The 19,481-nt window shown below is 44.6% G+C and overlaps 2 protein-coding genes across 2 annotated transcripts; one reads left to right on the top strand and one right to left on the bottom strand.

Annotated features, from left to right (window-relative positions):
- Positions 1 to 2,902: 2,902 nt before the first annotated feature.
- LOC147983838 (uncharacterized) lies at positions 2,903 to 3,376 on the bottom strand. Its single transcript, XM_087540882.1, has one exon. It carries the CDS (start codon positions 3,374 to 3,376, stop codon positions 2,903 to 2,905), a length of 474 nt encoding a protein of 157 aa, XP_087397008.1.
- A 4,484-nt stretch (positions 3,377 to 7,860) lies between these two features.
- Positions 7,861 to 9,637, top strand: LOC147983837 (aminopeptidase M1-A-like). The gene is made up of 3 exons (XM_087539607.1): positions 7,861 to 7,911; positions 9,256 to 9,353; positions 9,442 to 9,637. Exons 1-3 carry the CDS (start codon positions 7,861 to 7,863, stop codon positions 9,635 to 9,637), a joined length of 345 nt encoding a protein of 114 aa, XP_087395733.1.
- The last annotated feature ends 9,844 nt before the right edge of the window (positions 9,638 to 19,481 follow it).

Genomic DNA, 19,481 nt, shown 5'->3' with positions numbered 1-19,481 from the left:
TTGCGTGCTCGACTCCTCAGAGCATCTCCAACAGACGCCCTATGAAGCCGCACGTTAAAAGAAATTTACTGTGCCAAAATAACGTTTTAACACGCCGAATGACTGAGTATCTTTAGCAGACGCCCAAAAATATACTGCTCAGCTAGCAACAGTAGATCTCCAACAGGCACACAAAATTACCCAGACGTGCCTGTACCTAGCTTGCCGTCGCCATGGCCGTGCCCCGCGCCCTTCCTCTCGTGGCCGCGGCCTGCCACGCCCTGCCGCCCCGCCGTGGCCGTGGCCGTGGCCCGCCCTGCCGCCCCGCGCGCGTGCCGCCGCCATGGCCGTGCCCCGCGCCCTTCCTCCCGTGGCCGCGGCCTGCCACGCCCTGCCGCCCCGCCGTGGCCGTGGTTGTGGCCGCGCGCGCGTCCCGCCGCCATGGCTGCGCCCGTGCCCTTCCTCCCGTGGCCGTGGCCGCGGCCTGCCACACCCCGCCACCGCCGTGGCCGTGGCTGCGCCCGCGCCCCGCCGTCGTGGCCGCGCCCGCGCATGGGCTCGTCCCCGCCCCGCCGCTGTGGTCGTGGCCGCGGCCCGCCCCGCCACCGCCGTGGCCACGCCCTGCCGCCCAGCCGTGGCCGTGGCTGTGGCCGCGCGCGCGTCCCGCCTCCATGGCCGCGCCCGCGCCTGGGCTCATCCCCGGCCCGCCGCTGCCGTGGTTGTGGCTGCGCATGCGAGGAGGCCGGCGGCGGACGCAAGCGAGGAGGACGACGGCGGGCGCACGCGAGAAGGCCAACGGTGGATGCGGGCGCACGGGGCGCTTTCCACGTTCGTGAGAAGTTCGGCGCGCTGAAGCTCACGCGCCAAATATACGGCTTGCGATCCAGTTTCGTCTGGCGCGCTGAACACTTTTTATGACGTGCTTTATTATGCAGCGTCTGCTAGAGTGCTATTTTCAACTCCGCGCGCGCTAAACTTGTGAATTTTTGAGCGCGGCGCTAATATTAGGTGTCCGTTGGAGATGCTCTCGAGCCTGCGTGTTTATTTTTTCACTTCTCGCTTTTCACTGAAATTGGGCCAACAACGTATTTTTATTCTTCTCGTGTTCCACTGAAGCTGGGCCAACGACCCAGGCTGTAGGCCCAAGCCGGTAGGAACGCATCGAATGTCATGGTTTTGATGTATGGGTATGTACTAGCAAATATGCTCGTGCGTTGCAACGGGGGACAAAAAATTATGGCTAACTAAATAAGTATGACTCAGTATCCTGATATATGAGCGTACTCTATTTTAACATAGTGGCTCATCATGTTTCCATTTTTTCTCTCACCCTAGCTGATGATGGTCGCGATGTTCACGTGATTACAATGCATTCGACGTGGTAAATCCTAAGGCTATGAGTTTGCTAGTGCATGCCACACTTGTCATTATGTTGCGCAAGGGAATGTTTAAAACTTTAGAAACAAATTTCATTGACCACGAACTACTCCCAACGCCAAGACATATGAATACTTTGGAAAAACGAATCAAATCCTAGACATAAAATACTTTTGTATCAGTGAGCGGTTTTTCAAATCGACAAATATTTTTATTAATTTTTGATTTTCTCAAAAAACAATCATGAACATTAGTTTTGTTTACAAAAAAATTAAATGTATGAACCGGTTTTGAATTCATTAACTTTTTTTGGCTCAACAAACATTTTTTGAGTCGATGAACTTTTTTACAAAAAATGGGAACAAATTTTAAAAAACAAATGTTTTATTTTATTTTTGTAAACATTTTCTAAAATGTCATGGGCATTTCTTTTCAGATTCCCGAATATGTTTTGAATACGTGGTCATTTTTTCAAAATCATGGACATGATTTTATTTTCTGGCCATTTTTTCCAAATTGTGATTTTTTATAATTTTACGAACAGTTTTGCAAAACAACCAACATTATTCTTCTCGCGTTCCACTGAAACTGGGCCAACGACCCAGGCTGCAGGCCCAAGCCGGTAGGAACGCATCGGACGTCATGGTTTTGATTATGGGTATGTATATAGATTAGTACCACCTTGGGTATGTAAAAAATAATATAAGTTAAAAAACTGAAAGCGTAAATTCACAGGAAAAAAATCGTATTGTGACGGTGAACCCGACAACTTTGTTGGGTTCACCGCCGCGTCCTTTTTCGAAAAAGTCCCTGTGTTTTTTTAATTAACCCGCGCTCCATGATGTTTCATCTTTAAGTGAACAAAAAATTGACAAACACCTCTCTCTCCTGCACGAGAACCCGAGACGCCCCGACGCTAGGGTTCGCTCCGCCGCCGCACCCCATCCCTCCGCTCCCGGCAACCCTCACCACCTTCTCCTATCCCCAGTCGTCGTCGTAGTACCTTGCCGTTGGTCCGGTGCGCGAGGGCAGGAGCCACGTGAAGCACCAGGCTGGTGGAGGCGCGGGGGAGGAGGAGGAAGACGAGGCAGCAGGATGGTGAGGGGAGGACGCGAGAGGGCGGCCGCGGCGGAACGGGAGGACCATCTGATGTCTTCGGTGGGGTAGCCCAACTGTGAGGACCGGAACGCAAGAATTGCACCGATCTATCTGAATTTCATTGGATCAGGGAAATTTGAGGTTCTGTTCTGATACAATTTTGGGGATCAGAGCCAAGATACCCCGCCTTACAAGATGAACTAGGGTTTCTACCTATGCTAAGGAAATTGGGGAAATAATGACTTGTCTTCCCTCACGCGACTCACGCTACATATACTCCTTTCCAGCTCACGCGGTAACTCTCTGATAGTCCCTTAGCGGTTACAATACAGTAAAAGGTTTAAAACTACCGGTGATCGGCGAGGACACATTCGAGCCATTGGATCGCTTGAAGCGCCATCTTGTCATCTCAGCCGTTGCTTGCCTGAAACAGAGTTGGTGTCGATCTTCAGTACTTCCTGGGTTCAGGGCCTGACAATGTCGCCGCCATGACAACCGCCTTGTCCTCGAGGCGAAAAAGCTTGTGACCTGGGAAGGTTTTGTTGAGGAATGCTGCATCTTCCCAAGTGGCATCATCAGGTGCGAGGCTCTCCCACTGCACTAAGCATTGGCCAACCGGAGTCTTGTTGCGTTGAATTACCCTGCGGTCCAGCACAGCTACAGGAATGGTTTTGACATATCCTTCTGAGGTGACCAGTGGAACGTGTGGTGGAGGCACAGCTTGATGGCCTACATGTTTCTTGAGTTGACTAATGTGAAAAACTGGGTGAATGTTTGTGCCCTCTGGTAGATGTAGCTTGTATGCCACTTCTTCAATTCTTTCCAAATTTTTGTAAGGCCCGTAGAATTTTGATCTCAGTTTCAGTGATCCTCTGAGACCAAAAGCATTCTGTCTGTATGGCTGGATCTTTAAATATACCATGTCTCCCACCTCAAAAGCTTTGTCTGCTCTGTTTCTATCTGCAAAATATTTCATTCTGCTTTGTGCATGTTCCAAGTTAGCTTTGAGTTTTTGCATCATTTGCTCCCTCTCTGCCACTGTTAATCTTGCTGTTGGTGACAGGGTTGTGTCTACAGCAAACTCTCCTACTTGAGGTGGTTTGTACCCATATAATGCTTGAAACGGAGTACATTTCAAGGAAGAATGGTAACGGGTATTGTACCACAATTCAGCCAAAGGCAACCACTTCAACCATTTCTTTGGTTCTTGGAACACCATCCCTCTCAAGTAGGCTTCTAAACATTGGTTTACTCTCTCTGTCTGGCCATCCGTTTGAGGATGAGAAGCTGCACTGAATCTGATCTTCACCCCAAAAGCTTGGAACAATTCTTGATACAAGTTACTAGTGAAAATGGTGTCTCTGTCAGAGGCAATGCAGATAGGCAGACCATGTAATTTGATGACATTGTCCAGTAAGGCTTCAAACACAGTTTGAACTGAGAAAGGATGTGCAAGGGGTATGAAGTGTGAGTATTTGGTCAATCTGTCCACCACTACTAGAATGACCTCTTTTCCCTGTGAATTTGGTAATGCAGTGATGAAATCCATTGTTATGTGTGCCCAGGCCATATCAAGCACAGGAAGTGGTTGTAGCAGCCCAGGAGGGTGAATGTGTTCCACCTTGTTCAATTGGCAAATAGGACACTGGCTGACAAATTCCTCTATGTGTTTCTTCATGTTGGGCCAATAGAACACTTTCTTTAATCTGTAGTAAGTAGCTTACTACCAGAATGCCCTCCCAAAGCAGATGAATGGAAAGTCTGTAGCAACTGTTTCCTGAATTCAGTGCTTGCTCCTACATAAATCCTGTTTTTGTATTTCAGCAGTCCCTTGTTCATAGAAAACTTAGGGTTTTGATCAGTATCAGCAGCTACTTTCTTGAGTAGTTTATCACTGTCCTGGTCCCCTAGATAACTTCTGGCTACATCTTCAGTCCATTGAGGAACTACCATTGTGGCAGTATTGCATTGCATTGCTTTGAGTACATCCTTTCTGGACAATGCATCAGCCACTAGATTTTCCTTTCCTTTTTTATATTCAATTGTGTAATCATACTCCAACAACTTCAACAGTAATTTGTGTTGAACACCTTCTGTCAACCTTTGAGTTGTCATGTATTTCAGAGACTGTTGATCAGTTTTGATGATCAACTTGTTTCCCCACACATAATGTCTCCACTTTTTAAGTGCTTCTAGTATGTCCATTGCCTCTTTCTCATAAATTGATTGAGCTGCAGACTTGGGCCCTAAACTCTGGCTGAGATAGGCCAGAGGTTTCCCTTTTTGCATGATTACAGCTCCAATCCCTGTTGCACAAGCATCGGCTTCTATGGTGAATGGAACAAAGAAGTCTCGCATTGCTAATATAGGGCATGTTGTCATTGCTTGCTTTAGAGTGTGGAAGGCTTGTTTTTGAGTAGATTCCCACTGAAAGGAATCTTTTCTGAGCATATCATGTAGATGTCTACAAATTTTTCCATAATCTTTCACAAACCTTCTGTAATATCCTGTTAACCCCAAAAATCCTCTTAATTTTGTGGCATTATCCGGTTCTGGCCAATCTAAGACATCCTTGATTTTGCCAGGATCCGTGGATACTCCTTGCTTAGAAATCACATGTCCTAAATAATGCACTTGATTTGTTGCAAAGGTGCATTTGGACATCTTCACAGACACTTCATGTTTTCTCAAAGTTGCAAAAGTTCTTTCTAAGTGACCAATGTGCTCTTTTAGGGATTTGCTGAAAATGAGCATGTCATCAAAGAACACTAAGATACATTTCTTCTCCTCTGGTTCATTAATTTCTTCACACACTTTGTTCATAAAACCTTGAAAAGTACCAGGGGCCCCAGATACCCCAAAAGGTACTACAGTATATTCATAATGCCCCATGTGTGTTCGAAAAGCAGTCTTGGGAATGTCATTAGTGGACATTCTGATTTGATGGTACCCAGACCTTAAATCCAATTTGTAAAATACCTTAGCTCCGTACAACTCATCCAACAAACCCTCAATTATAGGCATAGGAAATTTATTTTTGATTATGATGGCATTTAATTCTCTGTAATCCACATACAGTCTCCATCCTCCATCCTTCTTTCTGATCATAATTGCAGGAGAAGAAAAAGGACTAAAACTTTCTTGTATCTCCCCCTTTTTGATTAACTGTTTGATAATTTCTTCCATAGCAGCTTTCTGGTAGTGAGGAACTCTGTATGGCCTCAGATTTGGTGGTTTTGCTCCTTCTTGCAACACAATTCTGTGATCACAAGGCCTCTTGGGAGGAAGCTTCTGAGATTCTTCAAAAATATCAGCATATTTTTGGAGTAGAGGTTGTAGGGCCACAGGAGGAGGAGTGTTCTCTTTATTATTTTCAGATTCCATCTCATGTATCTGCAGAATATAACCCATCACACCTTTCTTGAGTAACTTTTCCAATTTGGCTGCTGAAATCAAACACTTCTTCTTGGGTATTGTGTAATCAAACAAAGTGACTGGCTGTCCTTGCTTAGTGAGGATCAACAATCTTTCCACTAGATCTAAGCAAATGGGGTTGTATTGGTATATCCAATCAGCACCTAATATAATGTCTAAGACACTAGATCTAGCACTTTAAAACTGCTCTGGAAGGTGTGGCCCTGCACTTCAGTTCTGGCACTTTTGCTGTAGACAGAAGTTTTCCTCCTCCTGCCACTGTTACCTTTCTGGGTGACATTGGTTGTTGATAACAGTCACTTTTGATGGCAAATTCTATGCTCATGAAGGTGTCTGATGACCCACTGTCAAACAGAGTTGTTGCTTTTCTTCCAGCAATTTCCAAAATTAAAGAAAAGGTGTTCGGACCTGTTGTCCCTTCTGTAGCATGTGTAGAAATGTGCATTGCTTGTGCAGGTTTTGGAACAGTCCCCTCGGGTCCCTTTTCCTTATCTGGGGTGTTAGGAGCTGTATGATATATTTGTTCCTGGGCAGTGATTTCCTCAGTACTGTCACTATCAGCATCCTCATCTACTTCTTGCAAAATGTGTATAGTTTTGCCAATCTTACATTTGTGCTGTCTTGTCCATGGTTCTCTACAGTACTAGCATGCCCTTGCATCTTTGGGAAACGGTACAATGTATTTCTCTTGAGCTGGCACTTGCACTTGTAGTGGAGGAGAAGGTTGTTTGTGTGGCCGAGAATATGATCTGGGTTTATAGCCAACTGGAGCAGGTAATTTCCTTGCTGCTGCAGCCTTTTCATAAATCTTTGCATACCAATAAGCTTCTATAATTTCAGTGGGTTTCTGTCCACATACTTCATGTTTAATATCAGGTTTCAGACCTCCAATGAAACAACTGAGCAGAAAATTTTCTTGTAAGCATGGATGGTCTCTTTTAACCGATGCTACACAATGTTCAAACTCATCAATGTAGTTGGCTACTGAACTGCTCTGTTGTATATTTTTCAATAACTCCACAGCTTCATGGACATTTCAGAAAACGCGTGTCTTCCATCTTCGGATCTAGAGTGGAGACAGTGATCTCTGACCCGATCTCGCCTCCTGTAACTTTGTTGCCCTGCAGGGATTTTACAGCGAACCAACCTGCAGAATCACCCCGAATTTTACCAAAAGCACACGGATCGTCGTCAGGGACATGAATTTTACTACGAGAAGAATATCTCCCCGCAACCTTCCCGGACTCGTCGATCTGTGCCCCAATGTTCGCCGCCACCGTGTTCGCCTCCGCAGACGCACCACCGCCACCGCAAACAAGGAGGGACGAGAGGGATTTTAGGGAGAACCCAACCCCTCGTTCTCCTCTGCTTGATCCACCGCCCCGCTTCGTCAATGCCGAAAATCAACTAGCTTCTGATACCTTTGTGAGGACCGAAACGCAAGAATTGCACCGATCTATCTGAATTTCATTGGATCAGGGAAATTTGAGGTTATGTTCTGATACAGTTTTGGGGATCGGAGCCAAGATACCCCACCTTACAAGATGAACTAGGGTTTCTACCTATGCTAAGGAAATTGGGGAAATAATGACTCGTCTTCCCTCACGCGACTCACGCTAGATATACTCCTTTCCAGCTCATGCGGTAACTCTCTGATAGTCCCTTAACGGTTACAATACAGTAAAAGGTTTAAAACTACCGGTGATCGGCGAGGACACATCCGAGCCGTTGGATCGCTTGAAGAGCCATCTTGTCATCTCAGCCGTTGCTTGCCTGAAACAGAGTTGGTGTCGATCTTCAGTACTTCCTGGGTTCAGGGCCTGACACCAACACACCACTCCTCCTCCTACGACGACGACAGTGAAGGGCAGAGGACCATCCAACTATGTTGCTGCGACTGATGGAATTAGGGAGGCGGCTTTGGTGAGAAGGCCGGTGGACTGAGGAACCATGGATGCTGCGACGGAGGCCATGGAGACTACTCATCCTTGGTCCAGAATCTTGGCAGACCGCTCAGAGATGGTGCATTACTCTCTTCTTTCTCCATTGAGCTATTTGTGTGTCATCCCCTTCTCTGATTGAAGTATAGCTTGCCAGATACCTAATGAACTGTCTCTGAACTTGTCACCCCCTTCTAATGGTGTAAAAAATCAGTCAATGAAACCAAAGCTACTGTATTTTCCATGTAGTTTCCCTTTTAACTGCAATGCGTAGCTTCTATATAGAAGATTAGATACAAATATACTCGATGAATTACAATGGTACTGTTTAAAGTAGAAAGCGTGAAAGAACATATATGGAAGATTAGATACAAATATACCGCGTGATGAATTACAACGGTACTGTGTAAAGTAGAAAGCCTGAAAGAACCAGGTTCTGTTGATAAGTGAGTTAACCAATGCCAGAATTAGAAAGAGATGGGATGGGAAGATTGTTGATTGATTATAAACCAGTTACTCCATCTTACTAATATTGATTAGTCTAACTTATCATAATTTTTTGATTACCTTTCTTGATTTGGAGTAAGTGTGTTTGCTTGACTCAGCGTCCCTATGTTTCCATCTTGAGAAAAAAGGCAAAACATGTAAAGTTGTAGTATAAGTTTTTTTATGTTTGCTACATTTTGTTTTTGGGGGAATTAGAGGATCAAGTAGGCTTTACCCTTGAATCCAACTATTTTAGTGTTTAGTGTCCAGGAAATTTTCTTGAGATGATGGAAACGTATTGTCCCCTCAAAAAGTGCTGGAAAACGAATTGGATGGAAAGCTAGAGCTTGAGCAGGTTGACCATAGACACTCGCAAAATCCTTTTCTACTTTACATGTTTTATCATTATCAAACCTTGTTCTGGCTTGTGGCTTTCTGAACCTCTTTTGGTCTTGTCTCTTGCAAACACGATTCCTATCAAGTGGGTCTGAAGGAGTTGGGCAGTGGATAGTTCCCATCACACTATGTTGTTATTCATACTCAGTTTAGCAAAAGTTCTTTTTCTATGGAAAGTAGGAGGATTCCAATTTTTCAAGGCTTGTAGAATGTCAAAAGAAAGATGATTTCTGGAGTAAACCTAATGTCAATTAGACTGGTTTCTATAGAGTGAGTTATGAACTTATGATGAGGAACTTGCATCCCGACTTAGGCATGGAGTTGAGACCAACACACTGAGTACAGAAGACAGATATGGTAGAACTATTATGGCTGGTAAACACCAAACAGAGGGTGGTCACGTTGCTGCACTTGATTGTTGCATAGAAGAATGAGACTGAGTATACTATTCTTGCACATGCCATCAAACGTACTATTCTTCCTATTCTAACTTCTGTTGCTCCTAAACTTGATTTTGTTCTAAGTGTTCTTTTTGCCTTTATAGACAAGCATGAACATATTTGAGATGATGGATGTTGCTGCACCTGAAGAGATGGTTAATATGAAGAACTTCCTAATTGACTTCCTTGAGCCATTCGCGCTGTAAGTTATTTGTTTTTACCATTCTTTAGTGGAAGGATAGTTCACTGTGCAGTCTCTTCTAACCTTTTAGAAACCCGTACCTTTGTAGGGGAGTTGGCTGGGAGGCCAAGAGTGGGCAGGGTAACTTGAATGTACTGTTAAGAGGTACCCTCTTAACTGCTCTTGCTGAACTAGGCCATCAGTCTACCATAGATGAGGTTGTTCGTCGATTTAACCACCATTGTGTGTGCTATAGGTTCACAAATCTAGATGCCTTTGCTTGCCAAATAAAAACCAAAGAATAGTTATGTTAGGAAGTTACACTAGCTTTGACGATCTGAACATTCATGGAATTTTTTCCGGCATGGCAACACATTGAGCACTACTGTAGGATCGAAAGTATGTCTAGAGGGGGGGGGGTGATTAGACTACTTGACCAAATAAAAATCTAGCCTTTTCCCAATTTTAGTTCTTGGCAGATTTTAGCAACTTTGGACAAGACAAGAAATATTAACATGATTCAAGCAAGCATGCAAAGAGTATAGGAGCAGCGGAAAGTAAAGCATGCAACTTGCAAGAATGTAAAGGGAAGGGTTTGGAGGATTCAAACGCAATTGGAGACACAGATGTTTTTGTCGTGGTTCTGATAGGTGGTGCTATAGTACATCCACGTTGATGGAGACTTCAACCTACGAAGGGTAACAGTTGCGCGAGTCCACGGAGGGCACCACCTACGAAGGGTCCACGAAGAAGCAACCTTGTCTATCCCACCATGGCCATCGCCCACGAAGGACTTGCCTCATTAGCGGTAGATCTTCACGAAGTAGGCGATCTCCTTGCCCTTACAAACTCCTTGGTTCAACTCCACAATCTTGTCGGAGGCTCCCAAGTGACACCTAGCCAATCTAGGAGACACCACTCTCCAAGAAGTAACAAATGGTGTGTTGATGATGAACTCCTTGCTCTTGTGCTTCAAATGATAGTATCCCCAACACTCAACACTCTCTCACAGGATTTGGATTTGGTGGAAAGAAGATTTGAGTGGAAAGCAACTTGGGGAAGGCTAGAGATCAAGATTCATATGGTAGGAATGGAATATCTTGGTCTCAACACAAGTGTAGGTGGTTCTCTCTCAGAAAATATGTATTGGAAGTGTAGGCATGTTCTGATGGTTCTCTCCATGAATGAAGAGGTGGTGGAGGGGTATTTATAGCCTCCACACAAAATCTAACCGTTACACATAACTTCCCAAACTCGGTGGGACCAAATGGTTAAACTCGGTCGGATCGATTCAGCAAAGCTAGTGACCGTTAGGGTTTTCTGGTGGGACTGACATGCAACTTGGTAGGACCGATATGATTAGGGTTAGGGCATAACGTAATCTCGGTGGGACCGATTACACAAACTCGGTGAGACAAATTTTGGTAATAAGTTAACCAGAGTTGGTCAGGTAAACTCGGTGAGACCGATCGCTCATTTTGGTGAGACCGAAACATTACGAAGGGAAAACAGAGAGTTTACATTGCAATCTCGGTGGGACCGATTGCTCATCTCGGTGAGACCGAAATGTTGCAAAGGGAAATAGAGAGATTACAACCCCATCTTGGTGAGATCGAGATCCCTATCGGTGAGACCGATTTGCCTAGGGTTTGTGATAGTGGCTATGACATTTGAAACTCGGTGGCGCCGGATAGGAAGAATCGGTGGGGCCGAGTTTGACTTTTGATTTAGGTCATATGTGGATGTGAGAAAGTAGTTGAGGGTTTTGGAGCATATCACTAAGCATTTTGAGCAAGAAGCTCATTAAAAACACCTCATCCCTCCTTGATAGTATTGGCTTTTCCTATAGACTCAATGTGATCTTGGATCACTAAAATGGAAAATGTAGAGTCTTGAGCTTTGAGCTTGAGCCAATCCTTTGTCCTTAGCATTTTGAGGGGTCCACTTTTCTCATCCATGCCATGCCAATCACTGAGCTTTCCTGAGATATTAATCTTGAAATAGCATTAGCTCAATGAGCTATATGTTGTTAGGAATTACCAAAACCACCTAGGGATAGTTGCACTTTCAATCTCCCCCTTTTTGGTAATTGATGACAACATATAGATCAAAGCTTCGACAAATGATAATAAGAGTGAAAAACATTGTCGCTTTGATAAGTATGTGAAAAGCAAGAGCTCCCCCTAAATTTGTGCATAGTTTAAGATTTGCTTTGGACTGCAAATGCACAAAGAGTTAGGATCATGGGTTACTCTTCCATGTCACATACATCTTGGTGGAGCGCTCAAAATGATAATGATTAAAATACATGCACTCATCACCAAGCAAAGTGAGTGATCATATGGAATATAAAAGGATAATGTCATCCAACATGCATAAAGGTAGCATATGATCAAACACATGATCATTCAAGTATCACACATAAGCATAAAGTATCTCAAATGAGCAGATAAAAAAGTTCAACCACCAAGGAGAAACGCAAGAGAGAACAAAAGAAACACTCTCTCTCAAAGCCTATGATATATACATTTTCTCCCCCTTTGGCAACAAGTTACCAAAAAGTTCCTAAAAATGCATAGTGCTAAATCGTCACTCAGGCTTGGTCTTCAGGTGGTGGTGGAGTAGGTGCTGGAGCTGGTGGCACTGAAGTTGTAGCTGGTGCAGATGAAGTTGCTCTGGTGTCTGTGACAGGAATAGCAAAAGATCTTTGTCCTCTGGGCACTCTAGCAAAAGCATCAGTGGTTGTCTTGCCCTTCTTCTCCTGCACTTCCTCCTGAAGTTGCTCAACAACAGACTGTATCTCAGTGACCTTCACATCTAAGTCATAGAACTTCTGCTCCACGATCCTCTCCAAGCTCTCCTAGTTTTGAGTCAGGGTAGCCAATCCCTTCTCAATCCTCAGAGTGGAGGCAATCAAGTAGTCAAGCTGATCTTGCTTGCTCTTCAGAAGATACTGAGATGCCTCTTTAGTGGTTGGCATCTTTGCAGCCTTTTCAGCCCATGCCTTCTCCTTCTTGGCTTGTGCGTGCATATAAGATGGTTCATTTTCATCCATCACCACAGTGTTGTCCTCAAAGTATGGGTAGATGGGCAGGTGCTCCTTGTCCAACAGATATGTGCCAGTGCCCATCTTGGAGTTGATCAGCTCCTGGATCTGTGGGGCATACCCACAAATCTTCTGATCTGCAGCTGTCCTCTTTATGGTTTCCACAATTAGGCTCATGACCTTGAACTTCTGTGGAATATCAAAAATGTGCAGCAAGTTGATGGAGTGACCTCTGATCATCTTGTGATCACCTGACTTTGGCAAGAGAGTGTGCCTGAGGATCCAGTTGATTATTGGCAAGCCTGACAAAAGGTAATGTACTGATCCAAACTTGTGTGTCTCAAGAGCAGCATCTGGGATCTCTTTGTACATGTGTGCCATGGTGTTGTGATCTTTCTTCTTCTTGGCATAGACATCCAAGTCATCTTCTTGTTCTTCTGGGGCATTGATCAACTGAGCCCATTCTGCAACTATTGACTGGTACCTAGTGCCTTCAGACATCCAGACAATCCTTCCATCTGGGTAGAAATGAGCTGTGGAGTAGAACTGCATGATGAGCTCATCATTCCACTTTGTGAGCTTCTAAGCCACAAACTCATCGACTCCACACGCCTTGAAGCTGTCATATACACCAGGGAAGTGATCCTCATTTTCCTCAATGTATGTCCAATCGACCCATCTCATGTCACACACTATTGGCTTCCTGTCAAGCAGCACTGTCTCATAGAAGTCCTGTTGTTCCTTGGTATGGAACCTGTAGTCCACAACAGTTCTTCTTCTAGTGGCATATGGATCTGACTCTCTCCATAGCCTCAATCCTGAACCTCTTTTGGTTGTGATCTGGAATTTTTGGCTTCAACTTCCTCAAGACATGTGACTCATCATCTTCTTCTTCCATTGTAGATTCAGGCACTGGGGCATTGTTCTTCTCCTCAGCAGGGATGTTCCTAGTGCTCCTTTTTGGTTTTGGCTTTGGAGCTGGAGCGGCAGTCTTAGGAGCAGTCTTAGGCTTAGATGGAACAGCCCCTGCCCTTATAGCATCTCTCATAATCTTTTGAGCTTTGGGTGTTGGTGCCGCATCCTCTTCCTCTTCCTCTTCTTCAGAGTCTTTCATTATTGAAGATCTCCCAAGCACTCTGGCAGTGGTCTTCTTGACCCTCTCTTTCCTTTTCTTTTCTGCCACAACTTGCTCTTTGGGTGCAGATCCCAAAGTCTCTTGAGTGGATGTTCTGGCTTTTGACATGGGAGCTCTCTTGGCAGGAACCTTTTACTTCATCCCTGGCTTAGTGGCAGCAGCTCTGCCATATTCCTTTTTGAGCACTTTCCTCTTTGAGGTGGTTTCTTCCTCCTCAGCCACATAGTCCTCATCCTCTGAATCCGAGGTTCTCTTCTTGCTGGCCCTTGTGGCAGCCTTTGGCAAGTTGCTGGGTGTGCTCCTGCTTCCATCATCTGAGCTACTGGAGGGACTAGTGCCCTCACTCATCTGAACCTGCTCCTCAGATTTGTTCTGACTGTCACTCTGATCTGACATGTTGCAAACACTGACAGCAGACCCTGTGAATGGATTATAGATGAGGTAGAGTGGATGAGCATCACAAAGTGCAGAGGTTTTTGCAAAAGAATGAATCAAAAACTTAGTTTTAGTTTTCCATAGAAAGCATTTCAGATCTACCGATTTGAAATCTCGGTGATACCGAAGCAGCTGTTGGAACCTAAACTAGTGAACTCGGTCAGACCGAGTCACAGTTCGGTGGCACCGAGACTGCTAGGGTTTCACAAAGACTCGAACTCGGTCACACCGATTTGCAATTCTCGGTCAGATCGAGAATCACATGTGCAATGGTCTGAGCCAAGTCGGTGGAACCGATTTCAACAACTCGGTCGGTCCGAGATGGTCTCGGCGGAAACCTAACCCTAAATTTTCAATCCACAGCTAAACTACGGAGTGTTTTCATTGGAAAGAGCAATCTCAATCATGGCAAGATACATGGCAAAACAATGTGCTGGGGAATCGGAGTGAGAATCAGCACAAAGATCAACTCCATACCCTAGTTCGGCGATGGACTTGCTATGGCGGCAACGGCGGAGACGATCCCGTTGACGGCGGCGGAGACCAGTGGCTGGAGGCGGCTGGCGACGAGGAGGACGATCCGAAGACCCAGGGAGGCAGAGCAGGCTGAGCGCGGCCGAAGAGGTTCGAAAAGTTTTCCAAATTTTGGCCCGTGGGTATATATAGCCTGACCCCGTCGGTGTGAACGAGTGGAACAACTCGGTGGCACCGAGATGCATAACTGCAAGCAGTTACTGCAACTCGGTGTGACCGAAAAGTTCAAATCGGTTGCGCCGAGATTGAAAACCTAGATCGACTTATGATCTCTGTATGACTGAAATGGATGAATCGGTCAGACCAAAACTCACAAAGAAGTTTTGGAACTTGAAGTCTATGACGAATCAGGGACTCCGAGTGCTCCTCACACAGAGTGGTTCGAATCTGACTTGATCAAACTTTGTGATACAGCATGAATAGAGTTTTAGACGAGAAGAGCATAGATAGCTAGAGAAGGTTCTTAGGCATTCTTGTCCATTCACTTGGCAAGAGAAAAGGAAACCAACCAATCAAAACAACAAGTGGATGTCCTCGAATGAGTAAATTGTGCAACCAACATGCTCACACAACAAAATGACAAATGAAATATGTGGCAAAGCATGCACAAACAATTCTAGCATCTATCAAGCAATTGGCGATGACTAGGTCATCTATATATGAGTGTATTGACTTAGGAGTCAAATGAGAACATTTGATCATAGGTCATACTCATCGTTTAAGCGCAAGTGGTGTTACCACTTTTACATAAAGCGTTGTTGTGTTCACACCATTAGAGTTGCTTTAGCTCAATTCTTAGAGTAAAGCTCCCCCTAGATGTGAGATCCCCCCTAAGAGGGATGAACTAACCTTGGGTTTTGTCGATGATGACTTCATGTAGGTGTTGAAGATGTGGATGCTCTAAGTTGATGTAGATCATTCGGAGCTATCCTTTGGAGTGAGTTGCACTTTCAATACCTACACGGGTTAGTCCCACAAGTAACAAACACGGATATCCATAGACATAGAGTGATGCACACACAAGATGATGTCTATGAGAGCATTAGGTTACCTTGTCCCTTGTCTTACCAACAAGAGGGTTTGTGACTCCTTGAACTAGTGCAAGATGTGGAAGTTGATTGCACTTGTTCTTGCCAAAATGATAAGAGTGAAGTATGTTGGCAGAGTCACCCTCAAGAACTCTCTAGCTCTTCTTCTTCGGGATCCATACCATCTTGATTGGAATCCTCGGAGTTGTAGTTGTACTTGATGAAGTGGAACTTGATGTAGTCTTGGGAACCCACTTGACCAAGGCCTTAGGAGCTTCTTCAAATGCATAAATTTCCTCTTGAAGCTTGTCCTTGCCTTTCTCCTTGTGATCTTGTGGTGGAAGATCATCTTGAGCTTGTGTACCTTTGAAAGAAGTAGGATCATACTTCTCTTGTTGAGGAACAAACTTCGTCTTGGGGTATTGATCTTCTTCCCACTCAACTCCATTGGCATTGAACTTTCGTTCAAAACCAATACCTTGATTCTTCCGGTGCCTTCCTTGCTTGCGTACAATTTCCTCGAATTGCTTGCTCCCGGCAAGGCTCTTGTAAACACCTTTCTCTATGATTCCCAGTAAGCTATTTTCTTGCTCAAGTGTAACTTGGCTAAGAGAATCATTAGTGGAATCAAGAGAACTACTAGAAGCAACAATATTGGATTTAGCATGATTATTGTTACTACTAGAGGAAGAATCCTTCTTGTTCTTGTTACTAGACTTGACTTGAGGCATGTAAGTGGATAAGAGTAAACGCTTGGCAATGTAAGAATAACTTTTCTTGCGAAGATCATCATTGATTGCCTTTAAGAATTCATGCTCTTGCTCAAGATTGAGCTTCTCAAAACGTAATTTCTCATGAGTCCTTAAAAGTTCTCGATGATCTCCTAAGATAGTTTCATGAGCTAACTTAAGAGTGTTTAGTTCTTTAGTTAGAGACTCAATCTTCTCCTGATCATTGTCATTCGTTTTATCTTGATTAGCATGATTAATTGATGTTTCATCATAGTATTCATCACTAGAGTTGTCAACAAGTAAATCATCATCATGTAACAAGTCATCTTCATCACTATTGAAATCAACATACTCGGGGTGTGATACCTTTGGACCTTTGGCCATGAAGCATCTTCCAATTCCTTCATTTGGTGAATCAAATATGTCGTAGGAGTTGGTTGACACAAGTGCTAGACCGACAACACCTTCAACTTGAGTATATTCAGAGTCGGAGTGATAGCTTCTCTCGGAGTGATTGTCGGAGTCGGAGCCGGATACCCATTCACCAACATGAGCTTGATGTCTTCGTTTTATGTAGCTCCTTGATGACTTGTCCTTCCTTTCCGAATCCTTGCTTCTCCGAGAGGGTCTTCATTCATAACGATCATCCCTACTCCTTCTCTCCCTCGATGGTGATTCTTCTCTTCTACTTCTTCTTTTGGGAGAATCTTCTCTTCTCTTGTAGGGGGCCGTACACTCATTGGAGTAGTGTCCGGGTCTTCCACAATTGTAGCAGTTTCGCTCTCGACTAGAAGATCTTTTGTCATTGTAGGACCTTGACTTGGAACTTCTCTCTTTGCTTCTACTCTTGTAGAACTTGTTGAAGTTCTTCACCATTAGGCTCAATTCTTCATTGAAGGTTTGTTTCTCACTCGATGATGTGGGGGCTTCACATGAGGCTTTGTAAGCACCACTTGACTTGTTATGGAGCTCCTCCTTATCCTTGAGTGACATCTCATGAGCCACAATTCTTCCAATGACTTCTGTTGGCTTGAGATCTTTGTAATTAGGCATCATTTGGATCAATGTACATACGGTATCATATTTTCCATCCAAGGCTCTTAGGATCTTCTTGATGATGAATTTGTCGGTCATCTCTTCACTTCCTAAGCCAGCAATCTCATTTGTGATAAGAGCAAGCCTAGAGTACATTTCAGTGACACCTTCACCATCCTTCATTTTGAACTTGTCAAGTTGACTTTGAAGCACATCCAACTTGGATTCCTTGACGGAGTCGGTACCTTCATGCATATCAATCAAAGTATCCCAAATTTCCTTTGCATTCTCAAGACGGATGCTTTTGTTGAATTCTTCGGGGCACAATTCGTTGAAGAGGATATCACAAGCTTGAGCATTGTATTGTAGCATCTTCAACTCGTCCGTGGTAGCTTCATGATTCGGTTCTCTCCCATCAAAGAATTCACCTTGCAAGCCAATACATACAATAGCCCAAACGACGGGGTTATGTCCAAGAATATGCATTTTCATCTTATGCTTCCAACTAGCAAAATTAGTGCCATCAAAGTAAGGACCTCTATGGTGGTAATTTCCCTCGCTAGACGCCATACTCTCCTAGGTTGTGAAACCAAGGCTATGACCACCAAAAGCTATGGAAATCAAAGCAAATGGAGACCAAAGCTATGATACCACTTGTAGGATTGAAAGTATGTCTAGAGGGGGGGGTGATTAGACTACTTGACCAAATAAAAATCTAACCTTTTCCCAATTTTAGTTCTTGGCAGATTTTAGCAACTTTGTACAAGACAAGAAATATTAACACGATTCAAGCAAGCATGCAAAGAGTATATGAGCAGCGGAAAGTAAAGCATGCAACTTGCAAGAATGTAAAGGGAAGGGTTTGGAGGATTCAAACGCAATTGGAGACATTGGTGTTTTTGTCGTGGTTCCGATAGGTGGTGCTATCGTACATCCACGTTGATGGAGACTTCAACCCACGAAGGGTAATGGTTGCGCGAGTCCACGGAGGGCTCCACCCACGAAGGGTCCACGAAGAAGCAACCTTGTCTATCCCACCATGGCCATCGCCCACGAAGGACTTGCCTCACTAGAAGTAGATCTTCACGAAGTAGGCGATCTCCTTGCCCTTACAAACTCATTGGTTCAACTCCACAATCTTGTCGGAGGCTCCCAAGTGACACCTACCCAATCTAGGAGACACCACTCTCCAAGGAGTAACAAATGGTGTGTTGATGATGAACTCCTTGCTCTTGTGCTTCAAATGATAGTCTCCCCAACACTCAACACTCTCTCACATGATTTGGATTTGGTGGAAAGAAGATTTGAGTGGAAAGCAACTTGGGGAAGGCTAGAGATCTGAAGGAAATATGCCCTAGAGGCAATAATAAAGTTATTATTTATTTCCTTGTATCATGATAAATGTTTATTATTCATGCTAGAATTGTATTAACCGGAAACATAATACATGTGTGAATACATAGACAAACGGAGTGTCACTAGTATGCCTCTACTTGACAAGCTCGTTGATCAAAGATGGTTATGTTTCCTAACCATATACATGAGTTGTTATTTGGTTAACAGGATCACATCATTAGGAGAATGATGTGATTGACTTGACCCGTTCCATTAGCTTAGCACTTGATCGTTTAGTTTGTTGCTATTGCTTTCTTCATAACTTATATATGTTCCTATGACTATGAGATTATGCAACTCCAGTTTACCGGAGGAACACTTTGTGTGCTACCAAACGTCACAACATAACTGGGTGATTATAAAGGTGCTCTACAGGTGTCTCCGAAGGTATTTGTTGGGTTGGCGTATTTCGAGATTAGGATTTGTCACTCCGATTGTCGGAGAGGTATCTCTGGGCCCTCTCGGTAATGCACATCACTCAAGCCTTGCAAGCATTGCAACTAATAAGTTAGTTGCGGGATGATGTATTACCAGAACCCATGGGCCTTAATGGGCCTAGTGGAGGAAGTAGAGAGGAGGCCAAGGGGCAGCCGCGCGCCCCTCACCCCCCCAAGTCCGAATTGGACAAGGAGGGGGGCGACGCCCCCCCCTTTCCTTTCCCCTCTTTCTCTCCTTCCCCCCAAGTCCTAGTCCAACATGGAAAAAGGGGGGAGTCCTACTCCCGGTGGGAGTAGGACTCCTCCTGGCGCGCCCCTTGCCTGGCCGCACCTCCTCCCCCTTGCTCCTTTATATACGGGGGCAGGGGGGCAC

Source organism: Triticum urartu, chromosome 2A (genome assembly GCF_056163025.1).
Source record: "Triticum urartu cultivar PI428250 chromosome 2A, HENAU_Tu73, whole genome shotgun sequence".
Taxonomy (NCBI): domain Eukaryota; kingdom Viridiplantae; phylum Streptophyta; class Magnoliopsida; order Poales; family Poaceae; genus Triticum; species Triticum urartu.
Note: the sequence above shows the minus strand (reverse complement) of the source record. Positions and strands in the feature narration are given on the sequence as shown.